The sequence below is a fragment of the Triturus cristatus genome, chromosome 3_1 (assembly GCF_964204655.1).
Source record: "Triturus cristatus chromosome 3_1, aTriCri1.1, whole genome shotgun sequence".
In the NCBI taxonomy this organism is placed as follows: Eukaryota; Metazoa; Chordata; class Amphibia; order Caudata; family Salamandridae; genus Triturus; species Triturus cristatus.
In genome coordinates, this window is record NC_140583.1 from 805,350,029 (window position 1) to 805,376,995 (window position 26,967).

Here is a 26,967-nt window from a genome sequence, read left to right on the forward strand (position 1 = left end):
CCAGGCCTAGTGTATCAAGGAGGTCTGGGAGCCATCTCTGCGCCCCCCCCGGGGTCTCTCGGCGGATGTCTGTCTAGTTGTCCGGAACCAATTGCATTAAAGTCACCACCCACCAACAACACGCCCTCAGGGAGATCCAGCATAGCCCTCCCCAAGTCGGCAAACGTGGCGGTCTGCAGGCCAGGAGGGACATAAACAGAAACCAAAACCAGTGTTCTGCCCTCCCACCTCCCAGCAACAGCCACAAAGCGCCCCAACTCATCAACAGTAGTAGAATCAATCTCAAACGGCAGAGAGGACCTAACAAGTATCCCAGCCCCCCCGTGATCCAGAGGAAAACCCCGAGTGCGCAACAAATTTATAACCCTTTTTATTGAGTGCATGACACATATTTCCTATCAGGTGCGTCTCCTGCAGCAAGACTACGTCAGGAGAGCACCGCTTCAGAAACTGCAATACAATCCCACGCTTAATACGATCCCCCAAGCCGTTGACATTCCAACTAAGTATATTCAAACCCCTACCCCCCATCACGAAATGGTAAGAGATCCCCACCCCCCCCAGAGAGCTGCACTTGAGCGAAAAAGACTTGCGTTGCGATACCTTGCAAAGAAAAAAACAACAACATCCACCCCAACAGGCCCATACCACCCCCCTCCCTGCACCCCTGCATAAGCCTGAAGAGCCCCCCCAACTTGCAGTGTGCCTGTCGCCCTAGCAAAAACTAATCTACAAGAAGAAACCCCGTAGGAGGAAAGAGTTCCCATTGTAACCCCCGCCGCCCCCCGAAAAATAGCCATCGGAGAGAACGAAAATCAGCGAACCACTGTCCCGGGCATAGTCAGAATATTCGATCACCGGAGTCCTCACTCTTGTTCGTCCTGACCACCTGCTGCACCGCCAGCATGATCCCCACTAGTCCGCCGCTGAGGCAATGTGTCGAGCCATTCCCCGGCCATGTCCAGCAAGTCAAAGAAAAAGGTTCGCTCTTCGTACTCGACGCGCAACTTGGCTGGGAAGAGCATGGCGTACTTCAGACCCATCTCACGTAGCCTCCTCTTAACCCCCATGAAACTCTGCCGTTGCTTCTGCACCGCCTGGGTGAAGTCAGGATAAAAACTCACTGCAGTGTTCTGGAAGGTGACTGGTCCGGACACTCGTGACGCTTGTAGAATGGCGTCGCGGTCCCTGAAATTAAAGATCCTGGCAACAATCGGTCTCGGGGGGGGGGGGGGGGCCCCACCTTGGGCCTCCCTCCTGGGACTCTGTGGGCCCGCTCGACCGCAAAGAACTTGCTGAGGCCCTTGGGCGCCAGGTGATTAACCACCAAGTCCTCAACAAACAAGTCCGCAGATTGCTCCTCCGATTTTTCCGGAACACCAACAATGCGCACGTTATTGCGTCGTGCCCGGCCTTCAAAATCCTCCATCTTGCGGGCAAAGAGGTCATTGGCAGTCCTCAGCGTGCAGACCTCTATTTGCAGGTCAGAGAAGTCGCCCGCAAGACTAGAGGTCTTTAGGTCCAACGATTTAACTCTCTCATTGGTTTCCCCAGGTCAGTGCGAAGCAAGTTAACATCCACTGAGATAGTATCCACTTTGTGTGCCAGGGCCTCGAACTGTTGCCCAATAGAGGACTTCATCCCCTCAATGGCGCCCATGATGTCTTGCAATGTCAATTCCGGGTCGGGGAGGGAACCATCTCTCGGTACTTCCTGCGGCCTTCCCGGTCCACTTGGCGATCCCTTTTGCTGGGCATAGCGATCCATATTGTTCGTTTGAACGTAGCCCCCTCGCCTGGTATTCTTGGGCTTCTGTTTTTTGGCTTCCGATTTGGCCGACATCCTCGACTCCGGAACAGTCAGCGTCCAAGACAAATCACTCCGCCAGCCAATTAATACGAGGTCCACTGTAGCCTAATCGCCCGATTCAGGTCCAGGCATGGGCAGGTCGAGCTACAGGCGACCACTGCCCAAGGTACTCTCGGGCGAAGGCGCGCAGTTGCCGAAAGAACGAAAGTGAAAGTGAAGACAACACCCATCCGATGGTCTGTACCCCACACGGCCTCTGTTGTTCAATTATTGTCCGGGCCCAGGCCAACGCAAGACCCGTGCATCTCCCGGGGGTAGGCCGCGAACTTCCACTTGTCACAACTTCGGTCCCCGGTGAACAATTTCAGTCCGGATTACGACATTAGCCTCAGTAATGGTTCGTCTCCAATTTGCCGGATATTTGACACAGGATGCGTTTCAGGATAGTTGCCGGAGGGCACGAGGGTCTCGGGAGCTCTGTGCTCACGCAGCCATCTTGGTCCCGCGCTAGGCTCCTCCCCCCGATAGTATTCTTGACTGATATTTTTGTTTTTAGTGCTTTATGCCCTATGTTCTCGGAACATCCTTTTTCTGGATACTACCTTATCCTATGTTTCTCGACTATTATATTTTTGTTATTTATTTGCAAAATTTTATATAGCGCTGGCTAGACCCGTAGGTATCGGAGCGCTTTACATGAGGCTCAGCAAGTTAAAGATTACATAATTACTTCAGTTACAGATTCCAAGTATAGACATCAGAGAAAGATAGAGGGAAGGAAACATAACGGGGAGGCGAGGAAAAACAATGTAAGATGTCCGGCTGGGTAGGTGACAGCCGAGGGGGTGAACCAGGGATAAACTCCTCTATAGCTGCATAGGACAGCTCCACCGGGCATTGGCCAAGGTTTTTCGGACTCCGCTGTGAAAACAGGCAGTCGAAAAACATGCTATTACACGATAACATAGGTTATTTTCGAGTTACATAGCAAGACAGAAACGTCTTATGTTGAATGGAAGGTGGGGCTGAAAGGTAAACAGGGGAAAAGGAATGCGGATAGCGTCAGGCAGACCAGAGGGGGGAGGGACTTCAGGGGAAACAGGCAGTCAAAGTGAAAGATAGACAAGACCGTGAAGCACCGTTAAAAACAATGTCCGATGTCCGCCTGGGTAGGTGATTGCCGAGGGGGTGAACCATGACCAGACTCCTCTATAGCTGCATAGGACAGCTCCACCGGGTAACGGTCAATGGTACTTGGGTTCAGCGGTAATTACAAACAGATTCGTTTTTTCACCCATGGTATAACAAGGATAACAGATTTGCATCCGACAGCCTAATGCCGCTTAACGATGCTTCTGAGTCCCCCGCAACCACCGGCCAGGAACAGCGGCCCCGCAACGAGCCCAGGCACCTACGTTCAGCTCCTCGGGCACCATCTTAGCATATTCACTGGCAGGGACAGACATCGAGCAAACAAAGGCGCCAGCCTAAGGTCAGGCTCTGAGCTCATGGGGATCACTGATGCGCAGCCCCGCAGGAGAAGGTGAGGCGCGCCCCGTACTATGGTGCTGGGCCGTCGGGTCCTGTAGGATATCTGCCAGTGGGTGGCGACTTATTCCAGCCCCGCCAGAAAAGCTCCAGCTCAATTGCCGAGTTGGTCAGGGGACAATGCCTCACGCCAGGGCCTGCGCGCCCTTGAGTGCTCGGTCTGCTAGGCTGCCCCGGCCGCCTCTGCTCTACCAGTGGCTTCGCTCCGTCAGCAGTACTCACAGGGATGGCGTCTTCTTTCTGCCCCCCGCTCTGTCGATCCCGGTGTCTCGCTACTGCGCCGCCGGTGTCGAGTCGTCAAACCCATCGGCCAGTGAGTAGTGAAAGAGCCCGGCCCCACCCGGAAGGTCACAGATCAGGGAGTGGTGTCATTGCTTTGTTGTCTCTGCTCTCTGTAAATTTGTAACGCACTCTGATACCCGCATGGGTTATGTTCGCGCAATATAAATAAATAAAAAATCCTAAAGTAAAGGCTATCTGAGAAATGAGTGACCCTAGGCCATTGCTGTTCTTTCATGTTCTCATGCTGTATTTTTTTCCTGACCGCTATCTTGCAGCTGCCGTTGCTAGGTGTCAGTCAGAGCAATAGGTTGATGGCAGCTAAAATGATTACCCATTTTTCTGATTTGTTTTCCTGCTTGTAGCCCTCTTCATTTAATCTCCTCATTCTGGCACCTCACTCCACAATTTCCAGAATCCTGCCATCAGACTGTAATGGTGGCTGAAACATTTCTTCTAGCAACTGGGTAAATTCAGGTCTCTCAGTTCTTTAGATGATAAATGTAGTACCTTAGTGGCCTCTTGCCCTCAAAGGTTTTGCTACCAGAAGGTGGGAGTCAAATCTTTGGAATTCCTCCTTGGTAACACTCATACAATGTAACATAAGTGGCAAAAAGGCTACCCGCTTACATATCCAGTTTGCACCCAATGTGGACACAGTCTCGCCATCTATCTCTTGAGCACAGACCGCATAGGGGAATGCACAGATTCGCAATCGGAAGCACCCAGCAGTGCAGGACACACCATTGCATGCTTACATACAGCATCCCAAAAGGGCTGCCAAATGTTTTTGCCTACTACTCTGGCAAAGACGAGGTCAAGGACCCCCGCATAGTCATCTGCATGGAGAGTCATCTGCTCCTGAAACTTGGAATCGCCCACAAAAATACACCACCAAGCCAGCAAACTGTCCTACACTCTGTTTTGATGGCTTGAGAATGAGCACACCTGCATGGCCCCCTCTGTCCGCTTCCACTTCATAGTTACTAGGCAGTCACCTGTTGAGGAACTGCCATTTACCTCTTCTATTCAGGGCCCATGGTACTAGTACTTTGGTCATTCACTGCACTTCTGTTTAGGTCTTGTAACTGTATAACACAAACAAAACACTCAAAGGTCATTGGCCGACTAGACGAGTGTAGACATTTATTTTGTAAAGAACAGTGTAGAACAGCAGAAATTAACCAAACACAAAAATGATGTTCTTAGGACCTGCTGTGGTAAAGATGTAACCACAAACAATTTTGTAGTACTTGCGCAGTAAGTCTCTGTGATACAATTAACATGTCCTCTGGGTATATCGAAGGCCTTAACCTTGAGACCTCGACATATTCGGTATGGGCAATGTAAGAGATTAAAGGTGTCAGACAGAGTGCTACAACTGTATCCGGTTTGCTTTGGTATATCTGCCATTAACCCTGCTTTCTCTGAGCATAAAGAGGTAAGTCAGCGTGTCTAAGTACAGATGACCAGGAACCAGCCTAAAGTACATCCCCCAAAAGTGAACTGAAATGTCCATTCCACAAAGTAGATTGCAAAACTAGTCTGGTTCCCAAATAAAGTGCCATGGTAAAGTGGACACTAGAGATTTGGTGGTAAGTGCTGGCAAATACTGGACGCAACTAAGAGGGTGATGAATTACATCTCCAACTGCCCTCTGACTCAAATGTTCCCACCGCAGTACTCTTGGGTAGCGATGCTGCTAAGCATCTATAACAGGTCTTTGAGAAACTATTCAGACCGTGAAATTTTGAATGCATGGGCATGCGTGGACTTGAGGCATCCACAGGACCTACTAGTTCCCATTGGATACTGGTTAGCCTCACTTTTAGGGTTAGGATCTTTTCCTACCTTTATATCTCATGTATTCTTGGAACTGTGGGTCATACAGAGATGGTTGAAATAGGACGCTTAAATGACCGGCTTCTCCCAACCAAGCACATATAAAAGACCTACAGTAAAGTTAAATCCCTTGTCTCTTTCTGTCTAAAAAACTGGAAATAGGGGCTCCCACAGAGACTTTCTGTTTGAGGGACAGTGCAGGTTCACCAACAGGTGCAGTTCTTCAGTGGATCTAGCACATCTACAAACATCAGATGAAGCAGTCACCTAGAGAATCTTCTCACATCAAGCCAACTCTGTAAGGACCTCTAGGGCAGGCTCTTCAGTCGTCATCTTCCATGCAGTCTACCATGCAGCTGTGCCTTATTCTTGCTCTGTCAGTCAGTGCCTCTATCACGCCTGTCTTCCCTGAAGAGGTAAGCTACTTCACTCCTCAATGTTTTATGTTTAATTGTATTAAATCTCACAACAAATATAAATAATGCTAAATTAGACACACTTGTTGCTTTGGTCAGGCACCTGTGCGGGGATCTGCTGCAGAGCATGGTCCTATTTCAAAGCACATAAAAGAATTGTCAAGTATTTTCCAGTACTGCGGAAAGCCAGATCAAATTGATGCTTGTTCATGTTAAGAATCCAAAGCCTGGTAGTCCATCGCCCGGACATTTCCACAGAGGTGAGGGGAAGGATTGTGTGAAATAGTTAAACTTCTAATATTCCAGCCAAGTCATGCCAAACTTCCCATGCAAAATCTCTCCAATTTCCGTACAGCTCCCTGATCAACACAAAGGAGAAACACCCGACTAGCTACAAATGTGTTTTGGGTGTCACACCGCTCAGACATCTGGAGCAGGGGTAAGTCATTGCTTAGCAGATCTGAGTGTTGAGCTCCATAGGTGCTCATAGCGGTTTTGGTTACTTCTTTGTTAGTATGTTGACTATAGTAAAAAGAAAAAGAAAAACCACAATGGCAAATCCCAGGCACAGCCCCAGATGTTGTTTCGAGTGCTGATTTAATGGCCTTCAGTTTGTGCAAGGGACCATCATTTTGTACCAGTGCAATGTGTCTTCTGTGGGTTATCTTTTTCTCCATCACTGAAGTTTCATCTTGTCAACGAGCCGCCTCCATCCTGTACACGATTTCCATGGAAAGCACACATAAACACAGTTACACATCGCAATTCATGAAGAATTGAGGGGCTCCAATGAAGTTGGACTATACTATACCAACTATCATTCTCCCCTAAAATGTGTTAATAAGCCAGTCCTTCCATCCCCACTATGGGTTAAGGTACACGTTGACTGTACCCCCGGTCCTGCAGATTCTACCACTTTGTGGGGCAAGGGGTGATAAAGGAGCTGAAACTGCAACAAAACAAGTGAAGCCTCTCCAGTGTCCTTGAGATGTGAGGCTACTGTGCAGAAAAAAATAGAAAGTAAGTAATCCACTTGAGACCTTTGTACCAACAAAGGAATTTGGGAGAAAAAGGAGAGCAGGAGGAACAGCAGGAATTGCTGAGGCAAACACGGTGATGAGAGGTGACAGGGGACCAGCATTAATAAGAACTACTGAAGGGAGAGAGACATGGATGATGAAGGCAGGTTGAGCAGAGGAGCGGATGTGGAAAATGCAAGAGCTGCTGCTGCAAGATACAAAGAGGGGGACAGCAGTGTTAGATCATAAATGGTTGAGGACAGGCATCAGAAACTTCCAGTAGAGTACATACATTGTTAATGTTGTTGCAAAGTATTTTGTATGTGGACATTCATGTTTTCTTTCTTTCTGCATGTCAAAGGGCTGAGCCTGTCGCAGAGATCAATCTTTTGGAGTTGCAGCTCCACTTGGGCAACCATTATATGTTTGATGGAGGTGCTCTCCACCCGGCTTCTTCTAGGACAGACAGCTTACTGGACTTCACCATTGATCAGAGCAAGACATTGGGAGATCTCAGATATGATGTGTACCAGGTAATTTTGTTTGTTTGTTTTTCAAAGCTATGACTAAACCGCTCTAATCTGCACTACGAGTCATAAGCATCTATTGCAAGTATTCTGTGGTTTGCCAGCTTGTGACCTAAATGAAACAGCTTTAAGCAAAATGAAGCATGTTACATAACCTATCATTATTAAGATAGTGTCTAGTTATCCATTGTTTCTTACAGATTCCTTGTACGTAATCATTGGACTGTTACTAATTTCTCACTTAATGTAGTGCAGTCTGTCCCAGGCAACTTGTCTTATTTTCCGTGGGCTGTTACAGATTACTTATATTGTTATTGGTTGATCTGTAACAGAATCATTATCTTCAATTCTGCTGTCGTTTGCCTATTACTTGTCTTGTATTCCATGGTCTTTAACAAATTACTTGTCCTGTATTTTGTGTTCCAACATTAACGTATGGTTTCATATTCTAGTGTTTTTTCTTTCTGTGGCTTCTCAAACATTTATTGTGTGCTAATTTTTGGCTTGTCTCGTGTCTTGTAGCCTGTGTGATCCTCCTATCAATTTTCTAGGGGCTGGTGATGTTTGTTACTTGGTCCCTGGAAAGTAGTTGCTGCTTTCATGAGTGGTGTTATGCAATCTGGCTGAATTCATACTTATTGTTGCAATATACTCTTGAAACATAGAACACCCCTCACTTAACTGGTCCAAGATACTTAACTTTGAGTGGTTGGTGTCAACCAAAGGAGGCAGTGGGCCCAAGAGTTTCCTGAGTCTTTAGGGCTTTTACAGTATTTGTGTGAGAGGGAGCCTAGAACCCTATTAATATCATAAATGGTTAGCTATTAAAGTAAATATAGGCGATTCAGTCATCCGAGGCAAATATTAACTATCATCTTGAAACTTTGTTCCTTTGTTGGGTTCTTGATACAACAAACTAAATGTACCCTATGCAGAGGGTTGGGCTGCCTTTTGGACAAACTGGCATTGCCCGAATGGCTGGTCTGTCAGGTCTGTGAGGGGGACATTTTTTTGGCTGTTTGTGAGCTTGTTTTATGGTTTGTTGTATTGGTTTTTACTGTTGATTTCTCTGATAATACCACAAACATTGACGGCAGCAAGCACAAATGCATGCAGTCTCCAATATCGTGCAAAACACCTACGCACCTTGTTTTAGAGAGTTTAAAACGTCCCTGATTTGCAGATATAGGCCACTTTTTAGCAATCTATTTTGCTAATGGGGCTGTTTTAATGTGGTGCCCGGGCCTATTTACTCTCCCAATCTGACACTGCTTATGCAAAAGAGTTGCAAGCATAGTCTTGCTGTCTATGGAGGCATATCTTAACAGACTTGAAAGGACCATTACTGTTCCAAACCCACCTAAATACCCTGTCAAGATTTAGCACCCCATACTTGTTCCTGTTATTGAAGTACTATATTTAGAGATACCCCACTCGGGACTATAGCTCTTCTGCCATCCCACAGGGGCTTCCACATATGAGTTTTATCATCTCACCATTAGTGAAAGAACTGGAAGCATGGCAGTGGACACAGCCTTGCAAAATGTTTTTGGGATCCATCATCCTGTGTTAAGTGTGCCCTCCTCCCCCATAATGTAGAAAACCCAGGCTGCCTTACTGAGATATCTGATAGTCTTCTAGCCACAGAGTCCTTACCTTAGGAATTTCCCCAGAGCGTCACACTGGATGCATCGTTTTTTGACCAGTCCCCTTGTGAGCTGGTAGGTGGTGGTGTTCGGCTTCACGTGGCACCGTCCGCACTGTGTCATGCACTGCGTATATACAAGGCACCACCCCAGCGCGCTGACCTCAGTTCCTTCTTTTCCCCGCTATTATCTCTGATCCAGGCGAGCTCCCCTTAGTCATCTTTTGACTGAATTTTTTTGGCATTTTGTCGAATTTAACCACTGTTTTTGGATTAAATCTCCAAAGAAACGAGTGGGTTCGAACCTAATGGTACCTATAACAGACAAATATGTGTGACAGACAACCACTGGGTGTGTCTGTGATGCCTGGAATGGGACCACAATTCCGAGGCATGTACGTATTGAAGTACTATGAATCAGAAGGCCATCGACGAGTAGGCTATGAAGCTTGTGGCTGCATGCTACACGACTCTGAACCGCTCCAGGTCCAATTCTAGAGCGAAGTCCCAGGACTGCTCTCTGAGTCTCTTTCGGTGGTCATCGTCACCATTCTGGACCTCTTCAGGTAAGTCCCACAAGAAGTCAAAGTGCTCTTGGACTTCTCCGCCTGGGTCCCATTCATCATTGGACGAGGTGCAGGAATGTCACCACAAGTCTGTGACTGACACTGGGTCCGCTCCGCGCTTCCCAGAGTTTCCCAGAGCGATCCCTGCCAACTTCAAGACTTTTATGACCCCATGAACCTCATTTCTGTGCAGATGACCTCCCTGAAGCACCTTTGGGCCCCATGGGTTTGGGAGGGACTTCAATTGGAACTCTACCAGCAGGTCTGCACTCAGGGTCAGTCAGGCCTTCCAGATTCGGTGGCGGCTCTGGATCAGCACTGGCTGCTACTTCGTGAACTCCGCTGGGAACCGTTCCAGTGGTGCTGTTCCTGGCACTACCGAACCCATCATAATTCTGGACTCTGATACAGAGCCAGACTGGCGACACAACGCCGGTACCAACCAGGCCCATAGGGCCTGCATTGGAGATGGAGCCCTAGTTCCCTGAAGGGCCCTCCAAGGAACACGAATGAAGAGGATCTAAGGATCCTATGGCTATTTTGTCCATTGCCTACGACACCTGTTAGGAGTACATAGCTGATGTTGGTGGTCTGGACTCATCAGGCACTGGCCACTTTTCTCCTTCTACAATGGCTACTGAGGAGTGGTTTGCTTTGCAATGGTGATCTGAAAGGCGGCTGAGGTCCTGCAACTTCAGCTGCCCGCAATTTAGTTCAAGACCAATGTTTTCACTGAGGTGCTTCTGCCAGGGGTGTCCCCTTCAGAAACCCTACTTCCCTTCAAAGAAGTCCTCACGGATGCCCTGTTCAAGGTCTGGGCCAAGACCTGCACAGGCAATCCTGCGTGCAGAAGTATATCTCCTGCCCTAGCCTCAGAGCTCTTCATTCACAACAGAGTAGTCATGGGAAGTTAGCCCTCCATTGGGTCAGGATATGCTGCTAGTCTCCATTTACCTTCCTGTTATTCCAATTTGTAAAGAGTCTCTCCATTTTTATCTTGCAAGTTTAGACCAATACCAAATAAGTGTCAATACATGGGTCCCAAACTGGTCCCATTCTGATGGGTACTTCTAACCACAGATTCCTAAATTTACACTATCTCAATGCACCAGGCTGGATCGGAGATTTTTCCATAGTAGTGCTCCAGCCCACCATTCGGTGGCAATATGCAGTTCTCCTGTGACCCCTCAGTGCACTGGAAGTGACAAGGTGGAACTGCATAAAAACGCCACCCCTGCACGTTGAAATCAGTTTCTTTCTTTATATACCTTTCAACTGGGATCCAGAGAGTTGTCCATTTTCAGGTGACTTCCTAAACAATTTCACAGTGTAATAGGAGACTATGTCACCACTAAAAATGACCTGGTTAAAGCCATGTCACAACTGCTGGAAGCAGATGTCGGTCACAGGACCACATAAAGGTATGTCTTTGGTGTCTGGGCTCAGGTCACAATTTTTAAGTCATGCACCTGAATGAGATCCAAGTCCAGGAGGTGAAGTTGTGTGTGCCGTACATGAAGTTGCTTCATTCGCATTGGTCCCACTCCAAGTTGTTGGCCTGGATTCACTGTTCCTCTTGGGGCCACTTCTGTCACCAATCAAGTTCTCAATCAAATTCCTCCATTAAGTCAAAGCCCCAGTCTACATGGAAGCATAAGAATGTGAAGCGGGACTTTATTGCAGCCCAGCACTCTGCTTCTAAGGGGCAAGAATGGTATGATGTCAGTCGCACTCCATCAAGGTCACTGACCATGGAACTAACTTCACAGTTGGCCCTGACATGCCCTACATTTTCTCTGCCATTTTCGACCCTCCACAAATTGAGGTCTTCAAAGAGCCCACACAGCAAGTTTTCAGCATGCTTCCAGCTCCCTCTGGAGCGTCTTTGGGCCCCCTGGAACCACAGTGGCCTCCAGTTGGATTACAGTGGACTGGTCTATTCCTGGCACTATGTGGCCCTTTGAGACCCGTTATCGGCCTCACAGCGACACAGGTATAAAGGTGTACTCTACCCCCCAGTGCCGGTGCAGACATCAATGTGGGATCCCGAACCGACATCGTCCCTAGCCTGACCCATTTCACACCACGAAATTATAAAAGCACGTCCATTTGTTGTGTAGCCAGGCTCTAACCCTGTGGTTCTGCCACACCGCCACTACCACCTAAGGCTCTATTATCTTTTTGGTTCTCATTTTAATCCTGCACCAGTACAAGGTTCACCCCAGGATGTTGATGAGTATGATGGTAACTATAATGCAAATCCTCAGGCAACCATTGTATATACCTACTGACACATTATTCCAGAATGAACAGAGCTCATCAACACAAGTATCAAAAACATTATTTTATTGTTCGCATTTTATTAGACAAACCCATAACATGTACATAAAATAGCACACATTATGACTCAAAACCAAGACAATCCAATCATCCACAACTATCATGACCCCTACTGGGCCTCTACCTGCATGCCATTTGGACATGGCATTGGCCTCTGCGTAATGCCTCACAACACCACCTAGTTGAACTGGGAGCACTTCTATGGAAAAATTACCAAATCCAGTGTGGCACCTGGGGGATATTTTAAGGTGAGGCATCTGCGGTTAGATAGAGTATCCAACAGAAAGAGTGTTACTTAATGTAAGTAACTAGTTCAATAGTGTCAATATGTAGGCCAAAAGACCTCATGAATTTCTTTGAGTGCAAGCCTCAAATTAATCTCCTAAGTTTATCCATTTGTTCAGAAATAGTACCCAAGTAATGGTCTCCTTTCACTCAAATATGCTAGTATGGGAAGGGCTCCTATACCTCACCTGATTCATTAGGTTTGGAAAGGTTTGTACTTCGGCACCATTCAAGTCAAAGCTCCTGTGATTGTGTACATTAGCACGACAACACTGCCATGTCAGTGCAACCACACTGCACTTGGAACTGCCGCACTGCAAGGGCCACCACATTACATATGTTAAAACATGTAAGTCACTTCAGAGCTACTACTCCACTGCAATGAACATTACATTACAACATTACTATTACAGCATCAGTTGTACAATATCAAGACACAACAGGAGCATCTCGAGTCTCACAATAAGTGAAATCCTGGTGTTCATTGTTTCTCCCAGGCTAGAGACCCTCAAAGCAAAATAGAACATATCGCTATGAAAAGTAAATCCAATTTCATTTGTTAATGCTTGATGCTTTTGTTCTTGTTTTCTCACAATAATAATTTTTTATGTTTTCTTTTTCGTTGTTTTTGCAAAACCCCCCATACTAGCTGTTGGGTTTTTGGGATGATGACGTGGTGCTGAGTGTTGCGAAGTCTGTGCCTGCTGGACTTCATCTGTATCAGACACTCAATGGTAAGACTCCATTCTCTGTCTGTTTCAAATGTGCACCACCAGAACATGGTGTAGGCTTAATTGTACAGAACCCAATTTGGGTCACAGTGTTGTTTGCTGTCTGCATCTAAGGGTTTGAAAGGGTCTCATCAGTGCTTTACTCTCACAGGGGATGACCTGCCTCTCTCAACCTTTGATCTCGCTGATGGCACCGACATCTTTGTATGGAATGGAAAAGAGGTAGGAATATGGGGAATAACCTCAGTTCATTGTTGACCAGGTTTCTCTTCACAAATCTATTATGAAAGGAGATCTGTTGTGATTTTGTTCAGAGGCGCAACTAAGGTACCACAGGGTAGAATATAGCATGCGATACACATGGTCTAACACAACAAAGTGCTAATTGTGTTCGTGGAGCAGGCTATCGCAGAGGAGTCAAAAAATACTTGTCTGAAGACTCATTGGTGAAGAGCTGGTGGGAGGAAGTGTTGGCTAATTTGGCATACATTTGTAGATCCACACCAGGGCTGTACCTATTGCTCTATATAGGCGAGTAAAGCTACAATATGAGATAGGACCTTGTATGCTGTAACCAAAATACAACTTATGCTGAAAAAGTAATACAGTTTTGCATCATATGAAACTTAGACATTTGCTTTCAATTTCAAATATCAGCTGTGGTGCAGAAGGGTGCACGTATGGAAAAGGTGATTCATCTTGCTTTTGGCCTGAAAATGTACTTGCTGTATATGCTATCATCATCGTCTCTGTGTTGCTTTTACAGTCATTTTAAGATCTGGGATCTTAGTTTAGTGTCTGCACAGCCTTGCTCTTTTCTGTTGTGATGTTGAGATGTGGTCACTCTGGTTTATGCACAGTTTACCCTAACTCGCCTGCAGTTATTTCTACTTAGGTTAAGCTTTGAAGGGTTTGTTTTAAGGTGCTGGCACTTCCTACTTTAAAAAATATAAGTGTATTCTTTTGCTTTCCTTTGGTATCTTTCTGGTGGATATGCTATCCAAACAGATTCTGCACTGCCCTCCCATCTCCAGGCTGTAGAGAGGTCTCTTTTTAACATCTAAAAAAAGTCCCAAATTAGTCGTCGGCACGCTGTAACCCACAGTTGTTAACACTATTAACTGATAGCTGCCCTTGTTGCGAAACTCAGGGAGCTGACTTTCTTCACCTGACCTGGGGCTGCTGGGCAGTGCAGGACTTTTGGATCCGGATGGTGGGTGAACTCTCAGGATTTACTTCAGCGCGGGCGACTGTAAAGCTACTGTGCTATTTATTGGGGATATCAGTAGACATAAAGGTCACAAGATGGCATTTAAATTCTTGCAGCTAGCGCTGGTTCTTGCTAAGTGCAGGGTGGCCATCACCTGGATGGGACAGCGCACCCTGTAGACAGATCACTGGCACAGGGGTGTGGCAGAATGGGTGCTAGCAGAAGAGATTCATATGAAACTTAGCAGAAGAAATGATATAGTGGAGGAAGATCTCGTTTGGCGATATTTGAGTGACAGATTTTGGCCCCGGACTGCGACCTGAAAAGTGGTGATAGTGATAGTTCCGAACAGTAGTCCTTCGCTGGGTGTGACCCCCAGGTGGGATGTGGGTGTGTATCAGATTTGCAGGGGCATGCACCAGTTGCTCTCCTCTTAGACAGTGTATGAGACTGAATAATGCAATGTTGGGCACTGTTCCCTTACCTACCTGCTGTATACTATGGCTCTTGTTATTACCGCTACAAAGTTACTTCATGTGAAAAAGAAAAATAGTTTTCAAAAAACAACAGCATTGCTGACTCCTTTTCAGATAGCACTTTCTCCCAATGGATTGCTACAGTTCTTTCTACCTGCTGTCCTGCTTTTTCAAAGCAACCAGCAAAACTTATACTTTCTCATTTGTTCAATCTAGTACTTCAGCTACATGTCATTGCGGTATGTGTTAGACGTATTGTGTACAGATCATACTTTAACTGTGATATAAAATTAAAGCTTCACTGTTGATTCTCAAAGTTCATCACTCTTTGTGACGTGAGTTTACCATCCCTCGTTCTCTTTTCTGTTGGATTGTCTCAGCTCTCTCACTCTTGTATTTTTGCAGGTAGGTGGAGTGGCGATCCAGACAGGAGGGGCTGTGGAGCCACTAGTCCTGAGCATCCTGCATCCTGCAGAGAGTGGCCGTTCTCTGCATGGCTCACGGTTCAGAGAGTCTCAGCAGGTGTTTGCGGGCAACGCTGAATTGGGTTCAGTGCGGGAGGCATTGGCTGCAACGCTGCAGGCCGACAGAGTGACACTTTGCTACCCGCTAGGATCCGGTGGCAAGGATGCAGAGACTTGGAATTTCTTTCCTGAGGCAGACATGAATAAATCCATACGGAGCCTTGGCCTGAGAGATGGAAGTGCTATCCTTGTTCTAGATGCTGACTGCATTGATCAAAGGTGAGTGACCAACTGCTCTGTCGAGTTGGGGCATAAATGACATTTTGCTCTGAGAGATAGGAAAAGCTCATCTGCATTTGTCTGAATGCATTTGTCCATTGAATTTGATATTGTTAACATCCAAGCTATGTTACAAAGAAGCCATCCAGTGATACATTGTAGATTTTAAGGCAGTGTGGAGTGGGTGTGTTATTAGCAAAACATTGCTTTCTCCAGTACAGCTTCCAGTAGTACCAATATTGTTAACTAATAACATACGTTTTAATACATGGATACTATTAACATGGGGAATCATTCTCTACAAAGTCCTTGCCCTCTGTGCCCCTGCCAAGTAACACATTTGATCCTTTTTTTAGCAGTAACAAGCCGCCAATAAACACTAGGGAAAAGGGAGCCGAAGAGAATTTGTAGGCTACTGAAATGAAAATATGGAATTGCATGTTGCCTCTGGCGTGCCTAGCACGATTGAGATCTGGACATGTTTAATCATGTTTTTTTTTCAGAATGCCAATCGCATCCCGTGGTCATAACAAGGGGACCGACACGATTAATGATTTTAGTGCTCTATATAATTACTGACTGTATGGGGAAAATTTTTGGAAAGTTACGTTGTTGCTTGGATGAGGTCCTCTAATCTACAAGGGTAATAGTTTCTATCTAAGGTGGCTTCCAGAAATTAAATCCATGGGTATGATAGAGCAATGTTACACACCATCCACATTTTAAAACATGTTTCACTTAAACAAGGTCAATTGTTTTTGGGTGATTCTGAGTCGGCAGGCCCTTTTTGATAATATAAGAAGATTTCAATTGAAGGTCAATCTGATTGTACATAGAGTTCCGCTGATAGTTGTGAGAGCTTCATCTTTCCTGTATATTGAAGCTTGGCATGTGTAAGATCTTGGCAAATCACAGAATGGACCAGCTCATTTCTGTTTAATAAGGGAGATGAAAATGTTTGCATGGTGGCTCCACCCCTTTAAACATCTTTATATTTGATTTTGCTACAGCATTGACATTTTTTATTTTTACTGTTCTGTCCGCCTTTCACTTAAATTAGCAATAGGATGTTAAAAATCGTTTTTTATTGCATGCAACATAAAAGATAGGCACCATGCGCTTGCAGTATGTAATGATTCAACAGCATGATGGATTTAATTTAGTGAAGCTAGTTACTTCTGGAGAGCATGGTGACCAATTTGTTTTCTGGAAAAGAAACAATTGATGGACAGAATGCTGGACAATACAAGCATTCACTCCCAGTCACAAGGATCTGGGTTAAATCCATCATTCTTTTGCTCACCACACCACCCAAGTTTGGACCCAGCCATATGCAAATCAGTCTTGACCCTGTTCCTTGTGGGAACAGTCCAACCCGAACTGCCAAGCCAGGTCCTCCCTGGACCAGAAACAAGCATCCTGGGACCGGTTTCAGGGGATCACCCTTGATCGGCCAGGCCAGCTTGAATTCAGTGGTTCAGTGAGCATGGGACCCACGTCTGGCCATACCCTTCCCACTTAGGGCGACATATGCAAAAGTAACAATTGATGGACGGAATGCTGGACAATACAAGCATTCACTCCCAGTCACAAGGATCTGGGTTAAATCCATATTTCTTTTGCTCACCACACCACCCCAGTTTGGACCCAGCCATATGCAAATCAGTCTTGACCCTGTTCCTTGTGGGAACAGTCCAGCACGAACTGCCAAGCCAGGTCCTCCCTGGACCGGAAATAAGCATCCTGGGACCGGTTTCCTAGGATGCTTGTTTCCAGTCCAGGGAGGACCTGGCCTGGCAGTTCGGGCTGGACTGTTCCCATTGGGCGCAGAGTCAAGACTGATTTGCCATTGGGCGCAGAGTCAAGACTGATTTGCATATGGCTGGGTCCAAACTGGAATGGCATTGTGTGCAAAAAAACGATGGATTTAGGCCCACATCTCTGTACTCTGGTGAATGTATGACATTGGTCTGCATTCTGTTCATCAATTGTACATCAATTGTTCTTTTTGCATTTGTCCCCCCGAGTGGGACGGGTATGCCCAGACATGGGTCCCGTGCTCTCCATGCCACTGGAGTCATGCTATCCTGGCTGATGAGGGCTGAAAGCCCGAAACCGGTCCTAGGATGATTGTTTCCAGTCCAGGGAGGACCTGGCCTGGCAGTTCGGGCTGGACTGTCCCCATAGGGCGCAGGGTCAAGACTGATTTGCATATGGCTGGGTCCAAACTTGAATGGCATGGTGAGCAAAAAAACGATGGATTTAGGCCCAGATATCTGTACTGGGGTGAATGTATGACATTGTTCTGCATTCTGTCCCTCAATTGTTCTTTTTAGGGTCGCCTGGCGTTAGCAGCGCGCATGCGCTGCTCTCGCCATGCGAGGGCTTCTTGTAATCAATATGATTACAGAAGTGGTGTGTAGGCACCGCTCCTTATTTTGATTTGCTAGCATTAGTCTGTATGGTAAACCCTAGCTTCCTATCTTTGTGAGGCTTTTAAGTCCCTCCCGGTTACCACCTTGTCCAGTTTTTAGTTCCGCCCACCTGGACAATTTACTGGCGGCGTGACACTCACCTTTATTACTCGATGTAGGCACTTTGTGTTACTGGTCACTCCCACTACCTTTTGCTGTCCATCGTTCTTCCCAGCTGCTTGTGAGTTTGAAGCTTCGGGTTTATATGTGGCACACGGCGCTGCTCCCAGTTCAATTAATCTCCCTGTGCTGTGACGTCCGACTGCCACATTTTGCCCGACACGGTTTGCGATTAGTTAGTTCGTATTTGTATTATTTATTTATTTTATTAAGGCGTTGCTTCCTCCCGTTTTTGTTGCGCTGTCTGTGACATGCGCACCACTGTGTCTCTGAGGAAGCTGGATTGCCGTAAGAAGCCCTCTGACCCCCTTTGAAAATGTCATACATGAGCAATCCGAACCCTTGGCAGCTGTGTATGGTGTGTGGGGCGTGGTAAGGAGGCATATTGTGAGGCTGGAGAGGAAAATCTAGGATACGGAAGGACAAGCGGTAGAAGCAGATAAAGGGCTATACCTGGGAATAATTTCTGATGCCAAGTACTAAACATGCGAAAAGCGTAGCGTCTGACTTGAAGATAATAAAACTCGCCTGCAAACACAGTAAAACACACACAGCAGCACGGAAGCGTCAGAAGGGGTGGGGGGTGGCCCTAGCGTGGCCTCAGAGTATGCTAAGCACTGAAGGCCGGATGGACCTGCCGCCACTCTGGCGCGTCTCGCACCTCACGCGGCTCCTCAGAGGGTGCACGCGGCTGTGTACTGAGGTGCCCTCTCGCTGCCCATGGCTGGACACTGACACCCACGCGCCAGGACACTGAGCACAGATTGTCTGCAGGACTCTGGCTCCTCTGGCATGGGCCTGCAATTCACAACGTGAAGGACCGTGTCAGCGGGTGGCCGAGAGGAGGTGAGCCACGTCACTCCTGTGACAGCCGTGTCTGACGCCTTTCACACACGAATGTCTGGACAGGCCCTTCCCATGCCGTATCTGCATGCGCGATCCCCGGCATGTGACCCCTCCGGCAGGTAAACCATTCGGGGGCGGGGCTGCATGGACCCCCTGCTGATTTTTTTTTAATTTTTTTTTTTTTTACCGAGCCAGTGGCTTCCTGCTGCTGGAGCATGTGCACAGGAGCTGTGTGCATGGTTGCGAGTGGGACAACGAGTTGCAGCCCAGAGTTCTACCTGCTGCTGCAACTGTTCTGCACTCACCACATAGGGATTGGAGCTGCTCGGCTGCCATCCATAGCTATCAGAAAGTGCAGGACACCCTGACCTCCACGGGACCCCAGCAGTCCCAGTTTGCTGCCCACCCTTCCTTGCTTTCAGGTATTAAAGATAAAAATGTTTATGGCGACATTTATTTTTGCACTAATTTATATAGTGCAACCTCAGCCCGACCTAATGGTATCGGAGCGCTTTACGTGTGTGCCAATTACATTACCTACGTTTACCTGATTTGCCAAGAGGTATATTGCGTGTTTATGCAGTGGCCTCCCTTCTATGCTTTCCTTCGTCACGCTCTCTGTGTTACATTAAAGCACCATGTGCTTCTCTGCCCCCCTCTACTCACCCTCAGTGGAAAAAAAAATCTTAACTCTGCATTGCCTTTGATGTAACTTCAAAGACACTGGTTTTAGTTCTTTCACGCTCTCATCGTTTTAGAATTGAAGCATTTTCAATGCTCTATATACAACGAAGCCACAGTTGTTACTTTTTTTATCCTATGCAACTAACAGCTATTGACTAAGCCAATATTCCAGGCCTGTTGTAGGTGTAATGTAACTTGTTGTATTATATATCTGGATGCAATGACGGAAGAAGCAAAATACCAGTCGGGCTGCACACTATGCTAACTAAGCACAGATTTTCAGCTTAAGTACTTTTAAGCCACACCCTTAAGTTCATCAGCCACGCCCCTTTCACAGACCCCTCCACCTAAAGCCCTGGCTACAAGGATGAAACATTCGAAGCCCCTAAAAAGGCTCTACATTATAAATGACCGTATTGCCATTTTAGTAATCAGCACACAAATTATTTTTTTTAAATTGCAACTCAGTTGACTGTTTACAACAGCTGTTGAACTACTGATGGATTTTGTGCACAGCTTCTCTGTTTTCCCTAAGGGATTGTTTTAGTGTATCTCTTACTATTACAAGGGCACTACATGTTCCATCCGCCCTTCTATAGTATAATACCTGACCCTTGCAGTTTCTTCACTCTCTTGTGGCCTGCACAAGCCCATCCTGGCTTGATTGGCTACTCTCACTCCCCCGTTCACTAGTGGCATGTGAAGCATCAGTAGATGTTGTAGCGCCCCTAATAATGTGCTGCATGGCCAAAAACTTACAAGGTCCCAAAGGCGAGACCTAGTGGCTATGCCAATGCTTGTTGCATTTGTCACCCCGAGTGGGACGGGTATGCCCAGACGTGGGTCCGGTATGCCCAAACGTGGGTCCCATGCTCTTCATGCCACTGGAGTCATGCTATCCTGGGTGATGAGGGCTGAAAGCCCGAAACCGGTCCTAGGATGCTTGTTTCCAGTCCAGGGAGGACCTGGCCTGGCAGTTTGGGCTGGACTGTTCCCATTGGGTGCATGGTCAACAATGATTTGCATATGGCTGGGTCCAAACCGAAATGGCATGGTGAGCAAAAAAAACGATGGATTTAGGCCCATATCTATGTACTGGGTTGAATGTATGACATTGTTCTGCATTCTGTCCATCAATTGTCTTTTGTGCAATTTTGTTTTCTGGAGCATTGTCACTTTGATTATCCAAATGCACCAAGACACAGGCTGAACGTTAGATTAGTTGTTCTTCCATCGTGTCTGGAAGCAATTTAAATTAGAAGTTCGTTATATCACATGTCTCAGCACTGAGCCGTGGGCCAGGGTTGCTGGTGGGATGCTGGTCATCATTGACTGTAAGGAGACAGATGAGAATTTATCAGGAAGCTGTGTCCGCAGTCTGGCATTGCAGGGAGTATGGTCATAGGTGAATAACCAGAGGGAATAGTTATGGAGAATAACCGGGTCCCCCATGTGTTGACATCTGCAGCAACACCACAGCCACCGGAGGAGTAGTCTTTTCAAACTCTGAAGCAAAACCACCCCAAGCTTGTTCCAAGCATCAATCGGCACCCACCTACAACCCCCCCACCCCCAAACTGACCTCCACTCCAATCGGTTTTTGATATGGTTCACTTAAACTACATATATACAGAGGAACCACAAGATGACAATGATAGTTCCCAGGTATATGATGATGAAAATGTACTTTTGGATTTATAAGAGGCCAGTGGTCTAGACACATCCCCAGAGACTGAGGTATAGGTATAGCTGTGCACCCAAAATAAAGAGTCCAATCAAAATGTCTAAAGTTCTTGTGTCTTTATTTTACTTCCCAATTTTTTTATATTTCCTCTCTGTTTTTCATTTGAAACAATACAGCCTCAGCCAACGTGTTTCGTAAAAAAAAAATGAACACCTTCTGTGGGTATTTATTCAAAAGACACAATAGATCATGTGCATGTCCAAAGGACAAATATCATTTCAGGTGAAGTCGCATCTCATAATTTTTTCTCCATTTTGCTTTAAGTGGGTCTTCAAATTAAATTAACCAAATTTTTACTAACTTTGTTTGTCTGATATGCAGAACTATCATAAAGCGGCCGAATATATTTAGGGTGTGCACTACATGTATGATTAAGGGACAGTGTGGGATGTGTGAATTCTGCATAGCAGATGTTTGTAGTTGTTTGAGACCTTGTCGACCCTGGTCTAAACTCTCCACCTGGGCCTACCACTGAAGACATTGTCTCCTTTGCGACAGTTATCAGGAGAGCAGCAGACGTACTGGACTTGCCACTTATATCAGTAGAAGTCAGAACAAATATGCTTACAGAGACCCTCAACCATGGCAGGTCTCACAGGAACTTCTCCTTTCTTTCAGTGAGCCATTGACAGACACACTCCTGGGCGAAGCCAGGTTCTTGTCATTCAGTAAATCAGCAAATAGCCTCAAGACATAGACCAGCTCTAGGGGAATCTTACTTTCCTGTTGCAGCATCCAATACAGTCTGGTAGTTCAAGCCTCTTTCAGCAGACTCCGTCTCAGCGGGTTACTGACCTCTCTATCAGACAGGGAGTTGAAATCCATGGACGCCTTTGGGAAACTTATGTTTTCATCTGCCAGCCCTGCCCTCAGGTCAGTAAACTCAAGTTGCCTCCTAGGTCATTGTTCACATATGTTGTAGGACATAGTGGCCAATAACTTACCTGCAGGCCCTGCGGGTCTTTGGACCAAGCTTCAGTACATAATTGAGGATGGCCAGGGTTCAACAAAATACGTGATCTGGTCAGGCCTGGACCCCACCCGTGCAGCAGTTTCTCCAACAATTTCGCCCCTTTTGAGGATTCAGAATATGGATTTCAGCAGAGAGCAGAAAGGCCTCCCAGGCCTTTTGAGGCAGATCTGGCCACCAGTGTCCTGGCTTCCAGGGGCTACATTTGCCCTCAGCAGCGCGCTGTCGCTCAGTTGAAGGCCGGATAAGCTTTTACCTCCATGGATTACACCTGACAGATGAGTTCTGCAAATCATCCAACACAGTTACAGCCTACCCTTCATTTCCACCCTACCAAGCATGCCACCTACTCTCCAACAGCTTCTGGAGGACCCCTTGTTCATTCTCCAAAGGAAAGTTCAGTCTCTTGGATGAGGGGGCCACAAAGAGGTTTGTGATCGGAGATCGCTACTGTCTGTTACCCCTGATACTTTCTGGAGCTGAAGGAGGACGGCGGCCTCCTTCCCATTCTAGATTTCCACACCTTCTGAACTTCTTCAAGAAAGACAAGTTCAAAATGCTTGCCTTGGCCCAAGTTTTGTCTGCCCTGGATCCAAGAAACTGGATTGTTATGTTAGATTTACAGGATTTTTGTTTTCACATTATGTTCTTCAATCTCACAGACATTTCAGACAGCAGTTTTCATTGCTCCTCCTTGACCTGTCTAGTGCCCCTCAAGTGTTCACGAAAATAATGGTAGTGGTTTCTGTCAATCTCCGGAGTTTTAGAATATCAGCCTACTCATACCTTGACAACTGGTTGTTGAAGGCAGACTCACCCCCAACTGTTGTAAACCACCTCCAGACAATGACCGGCTTGCTATCCTAGTGGCTCCGGATTGGGCCTGGGAAGTGTATTACCCAGAACGTCTGACTATGAGCGTCTGTCCTCTGATTCAGCTGCCTCTTCCTGAAGACCTCCTATCACAATAACAGGGCAGGTTTATACAACAAAGCCTACACATCTTGTTTGGTGATTGAACTACAATAGTTGACGGCCTTCGATCTCCATTGCGTCCACCTACTAAGACTATCTAAACATGACGCTGGGAGACGTTTGTTGCTTGGTGCTCTGGTACTCCTAGCTGCACAGCCAACTTTTACATGACCAGTTCTTGGATGTTCTTGATTTCTCCTTGTCTCTCTGCAAGGCCTTGCCCTGGCAACAGTTAAAAGTTAGGTCACCTTGAAGGGCTGGATCATGTGTTCGCGCCAAAATGGGACCTTAATCTGGTTCTAATTTTCTTGATGTGCACCCCATTTGAGCCAATGCACAGTTATCCTCTAAGGTTGCTCACCTTAAAAACAGTGTTCCTCACAGTGATCATGTCAGATTGTCGCATAAGCACTTTTTGTCCAGCAACCATGCACCAGCTTCTTTCCAGACAAATTAGTTCTAAGGAGCAAGAGGCATTACTCCCAAAGATTGTTACGCCTTTCCATGTAGGGCAGTCCATTGCCCTGCTGATGTTCTTCGCTCCTCCTCCTTACAAGGAGAAAGAGACTCCATTAGCTAGATCTTGAGGAAATGCCACTTCTAGTCCGTGGCATTGTCGAGTTTTTTAATCCACCTACTGGTGTATGACAGAGTTGCTGAGACAATTCTCTGGATCCAGTCTAACATGGGGTGAGGTGTGGGCGAAGGAGGTTCAGGGTAGAGGTGGGATTCACTAGTTGATGAATCTACAATTAAATAGTTTCCACCAGTAAGAGCATTACCGATGGTAAATAACGTCTTCGCTTGTACCGTTTTGTTGTGTGTGGCAATTCGTGTGGGTTTTCTAAAACCTAGATGGCAAAAGTCATTCAATCAACGAAATATTGAGCTGGCTCGGGCCTCCTCTCTGGCCTAGGAATGTTTCATGAGACTGCTAGGATGGCATTCACTAAATAACCTTGCAAGCTGCATTCAAAACCGACCATTGGTTGCAGAGATTACTAACTTTAATTGCCCCCTTTATGCATGTTAGTGAATGTCTTATTGCTCCTTGAGTGGCCTTGGAGAAAATACCTGTAAATCCCACCGCAGGTACTCTATACAGGTGTCACCTGTTGCTACTTTACAGACTCATAAAGAAGGTCCCTACTAGACTCAACCTGCATTTGGGAATTCCCACATTGCAAAGAACTGGCAACTTGCATAGAACTGGCCACTTGCACATTGGGCCTGGGGATTTCAGGGCTCTAGCTTGGAAGCCATCTGTAGTTGCCTATCCACACTCCTACTTAGTCGGACTCTGCCCTGCTTGAGATGCTCAGTTTGGCATCCTTATTAACCCCTTCAGTGCCCATGACGAGATAGCCTCGTCATGGAGCGCGGTTGCGCTGTGCCCATGACGAGACTATCTCGTCATGAACCCCGCCCGCTAATTCAACGCCCGGCACAGAGCGTGGAAAGGGCGGGGCACTGAAGAGGTTAAGGTAACTCCTGGAAACGAATTGTAAACGACTTGACTTGACACAGTTGGAGCTTAGTTACTCTGACTCCCCCAATAGGCACTGCAGTAGACAGCTTATGCCTTGAAGACCTTTTGAGCAAGTAAACAAAGTTTTCAGAAATAACAGCGTTGACAGAAATCTATCTATTGCATTTAAAACCCACAGTGATATCAACATCCAGCAATAACACATAAAAAAAACAGAAAAGTCACCCATGTTCAAGTGTGATAAACTACAAACAATTCAGTCATACTCGTGTTGACTTCCTGCCTCTCCTTACTACTCTCAGCATCATGGAAGGAATGGGGTACAGGTCTCAATTCTGTTTTAAAAAAAAATCCTATTTCTAAGGTACATCATACACCTTTTTGTAGAAAACATCTCTACTCTATAGAGATGCACAGTAGAGACTGTTCTGTTGTCCTAAACATTCAGGAGATTTTATTCAAGATGCTTTAAGGTAAAAAAAGAAAACCCACGTACATTTAGCCTATTTGAGAGTAAAAAATATTTTCTTGAAGGAATTTTCCACAAATATACTTTCGAAGGCTTAGTCATTCGATTCTAAGCCCCATACTTTCTGCAAGAGGCAAGCTTAAGAATGGCTATTTATACATATCAAAAACACACAACAGAGATGGGGATGTCTACTAGGAAAGCATTGCCAGTAGTATATAGAGCTTTCCTTCAGTCCAAGGTCAGGCACTCTGGCCTCCATCAAGTACACAACTGTTGTTGTAGCTCCTCTGTACAGAGACAGCATGCATGCCTTCCATGTTTGAATGACTGGTGACTGTAAAAAGCCATACAAAAACATTGCAGTGGAATCATAGATGGATCATTTCAGTAGTTAAACATTGTTGATTTTTCTGTCAATTAATCATGCTTCCTCATGCAGTTCCCTTTCACTGGCCTTTCTTTTACATCTATTAGAAATTATGCTCTAACCTGGTAGAAGACTTTGGCCATATGTGCAGATTTTAGGGATAGCGATTTCCTAATTGCGATTCTCTGTGAATCGCAAACGGGAAATCGCTACCTTTAAAGTATGAACATCTATTAATTTCATTTAGTGATTCCTAGTGGCTCGCAAATCGACATACCTAAGGAGTATTATTGAGGTAGGTTGCAATTTGTGACCCATTGGGATTCGCAGCCATCACAGGGATGTTGGCCTGCTGTGGTCATGTCTGTGATTGCTTTTTAATAAAGCACTTTTTTTTTTAATGCAGCCCGTTTTCCTTAATGGAAAATGGTTTGTGTTTAAAAAGAAAAAATTTAACCACTGCCTGCACTTGAATTTTTTTTCCCCCATTCTCAAAGGGGAAGGGGCCCACTGGGACCTCTTCCCTTTTGCGAATGGGTTACCGCCTGCTACAATACAAATATGAATGTTTTGTAACCGTAATTTGTTCATAAAAAAATCATACATCCCATTCAGATCCGACCTTAGGAAGGGATTCCCCAAACACCCCCCTTCCAAATACCGAATTGCAAACACAAATTGTGATAAGGTAATGTGTTACCGAGTCGCAATTTGTGTTTTGTAAATGTATTTTTGCAGTCATAAACAGCACGATCGCGCCGTTACCGAACCGCAAAAATGGTTTGTACATATGCCGTTTGTGCGTTACTAAACACTGTTTTTTTTTTAGCCAAGACTGAATTTGTTCTAATGAGTTATCCAATCTGCAGTATGACAATAAAGCCTTATTACACATTTCCTCTCTCCATAATATATGTTGTGCAAGATTTGTCCAGTATTAACTCTTAGATTGCAAATTGTTAGTGTCCTAGTTCCTTATGAGAAAACTCTATACTGCTTTACCTGTTAATGAAACTCCCCGACTCCTACAGCCTGAAACCTCGTGGCCAATTTTATAATCTGTAAAGTGGTAGTGTAATTGCTTCAGGTTCTTAGTTGTGCTTGGTCTGACAAAGTCACAGAAAAAGAGGTTTGAGGTGTAGAATTGTTTTTCAGTTTGCATTTTCCTAGTTGCATTATTCAAATCTGTATATGATGTTGGTCGGTCAACTGTACCCCATGCGCTGTTCTGTTTTTATCGCCCCTTTCCTTATTTTTCCCTAATGATTTTTGTGGTATTGCTTGATACTAGATTTTATCTTGTACTCATGCAGTATTAGTAGATTTCACTGTTAGTGGTTTTGAAATAAATCATTTCATATCAGATAAACTGATGGAGGCCTGCAAATGT

General features: G+C 45.9%; 1 protein-coding gene across 1 annotated transcript in view; it reads left to right on the forward strand.

Moving 5' to 3' along the window:
- USP40 (ubiquitin specific peptidase 40) overlaps positions 1-26,967 on the forward strand; it is a 667,009-nt gene that overhangs the window by 239,376 nt on the left and 400,666 nt on the right. Inside the window, exons 14-17 of the mRNA XM_085646205.1 lie at positions 7,275-7,446; positions 12,926-13,010; positions 13,159-13,229; positions 15,099-15,436. Coding sequence (XP_085502331.1) covers positions 7,275-7,446; positions 12,926-13,010; positions 13,159-13,229; positions 15,099-15,436 — 666 coding nt within the window. The remainder of the gene's footprint in view (positions 1-7,274; positions 7,447-12,925; positions 13,011-13,158; positions 13,230-15,098; positions 15,437-26,967) is intronic.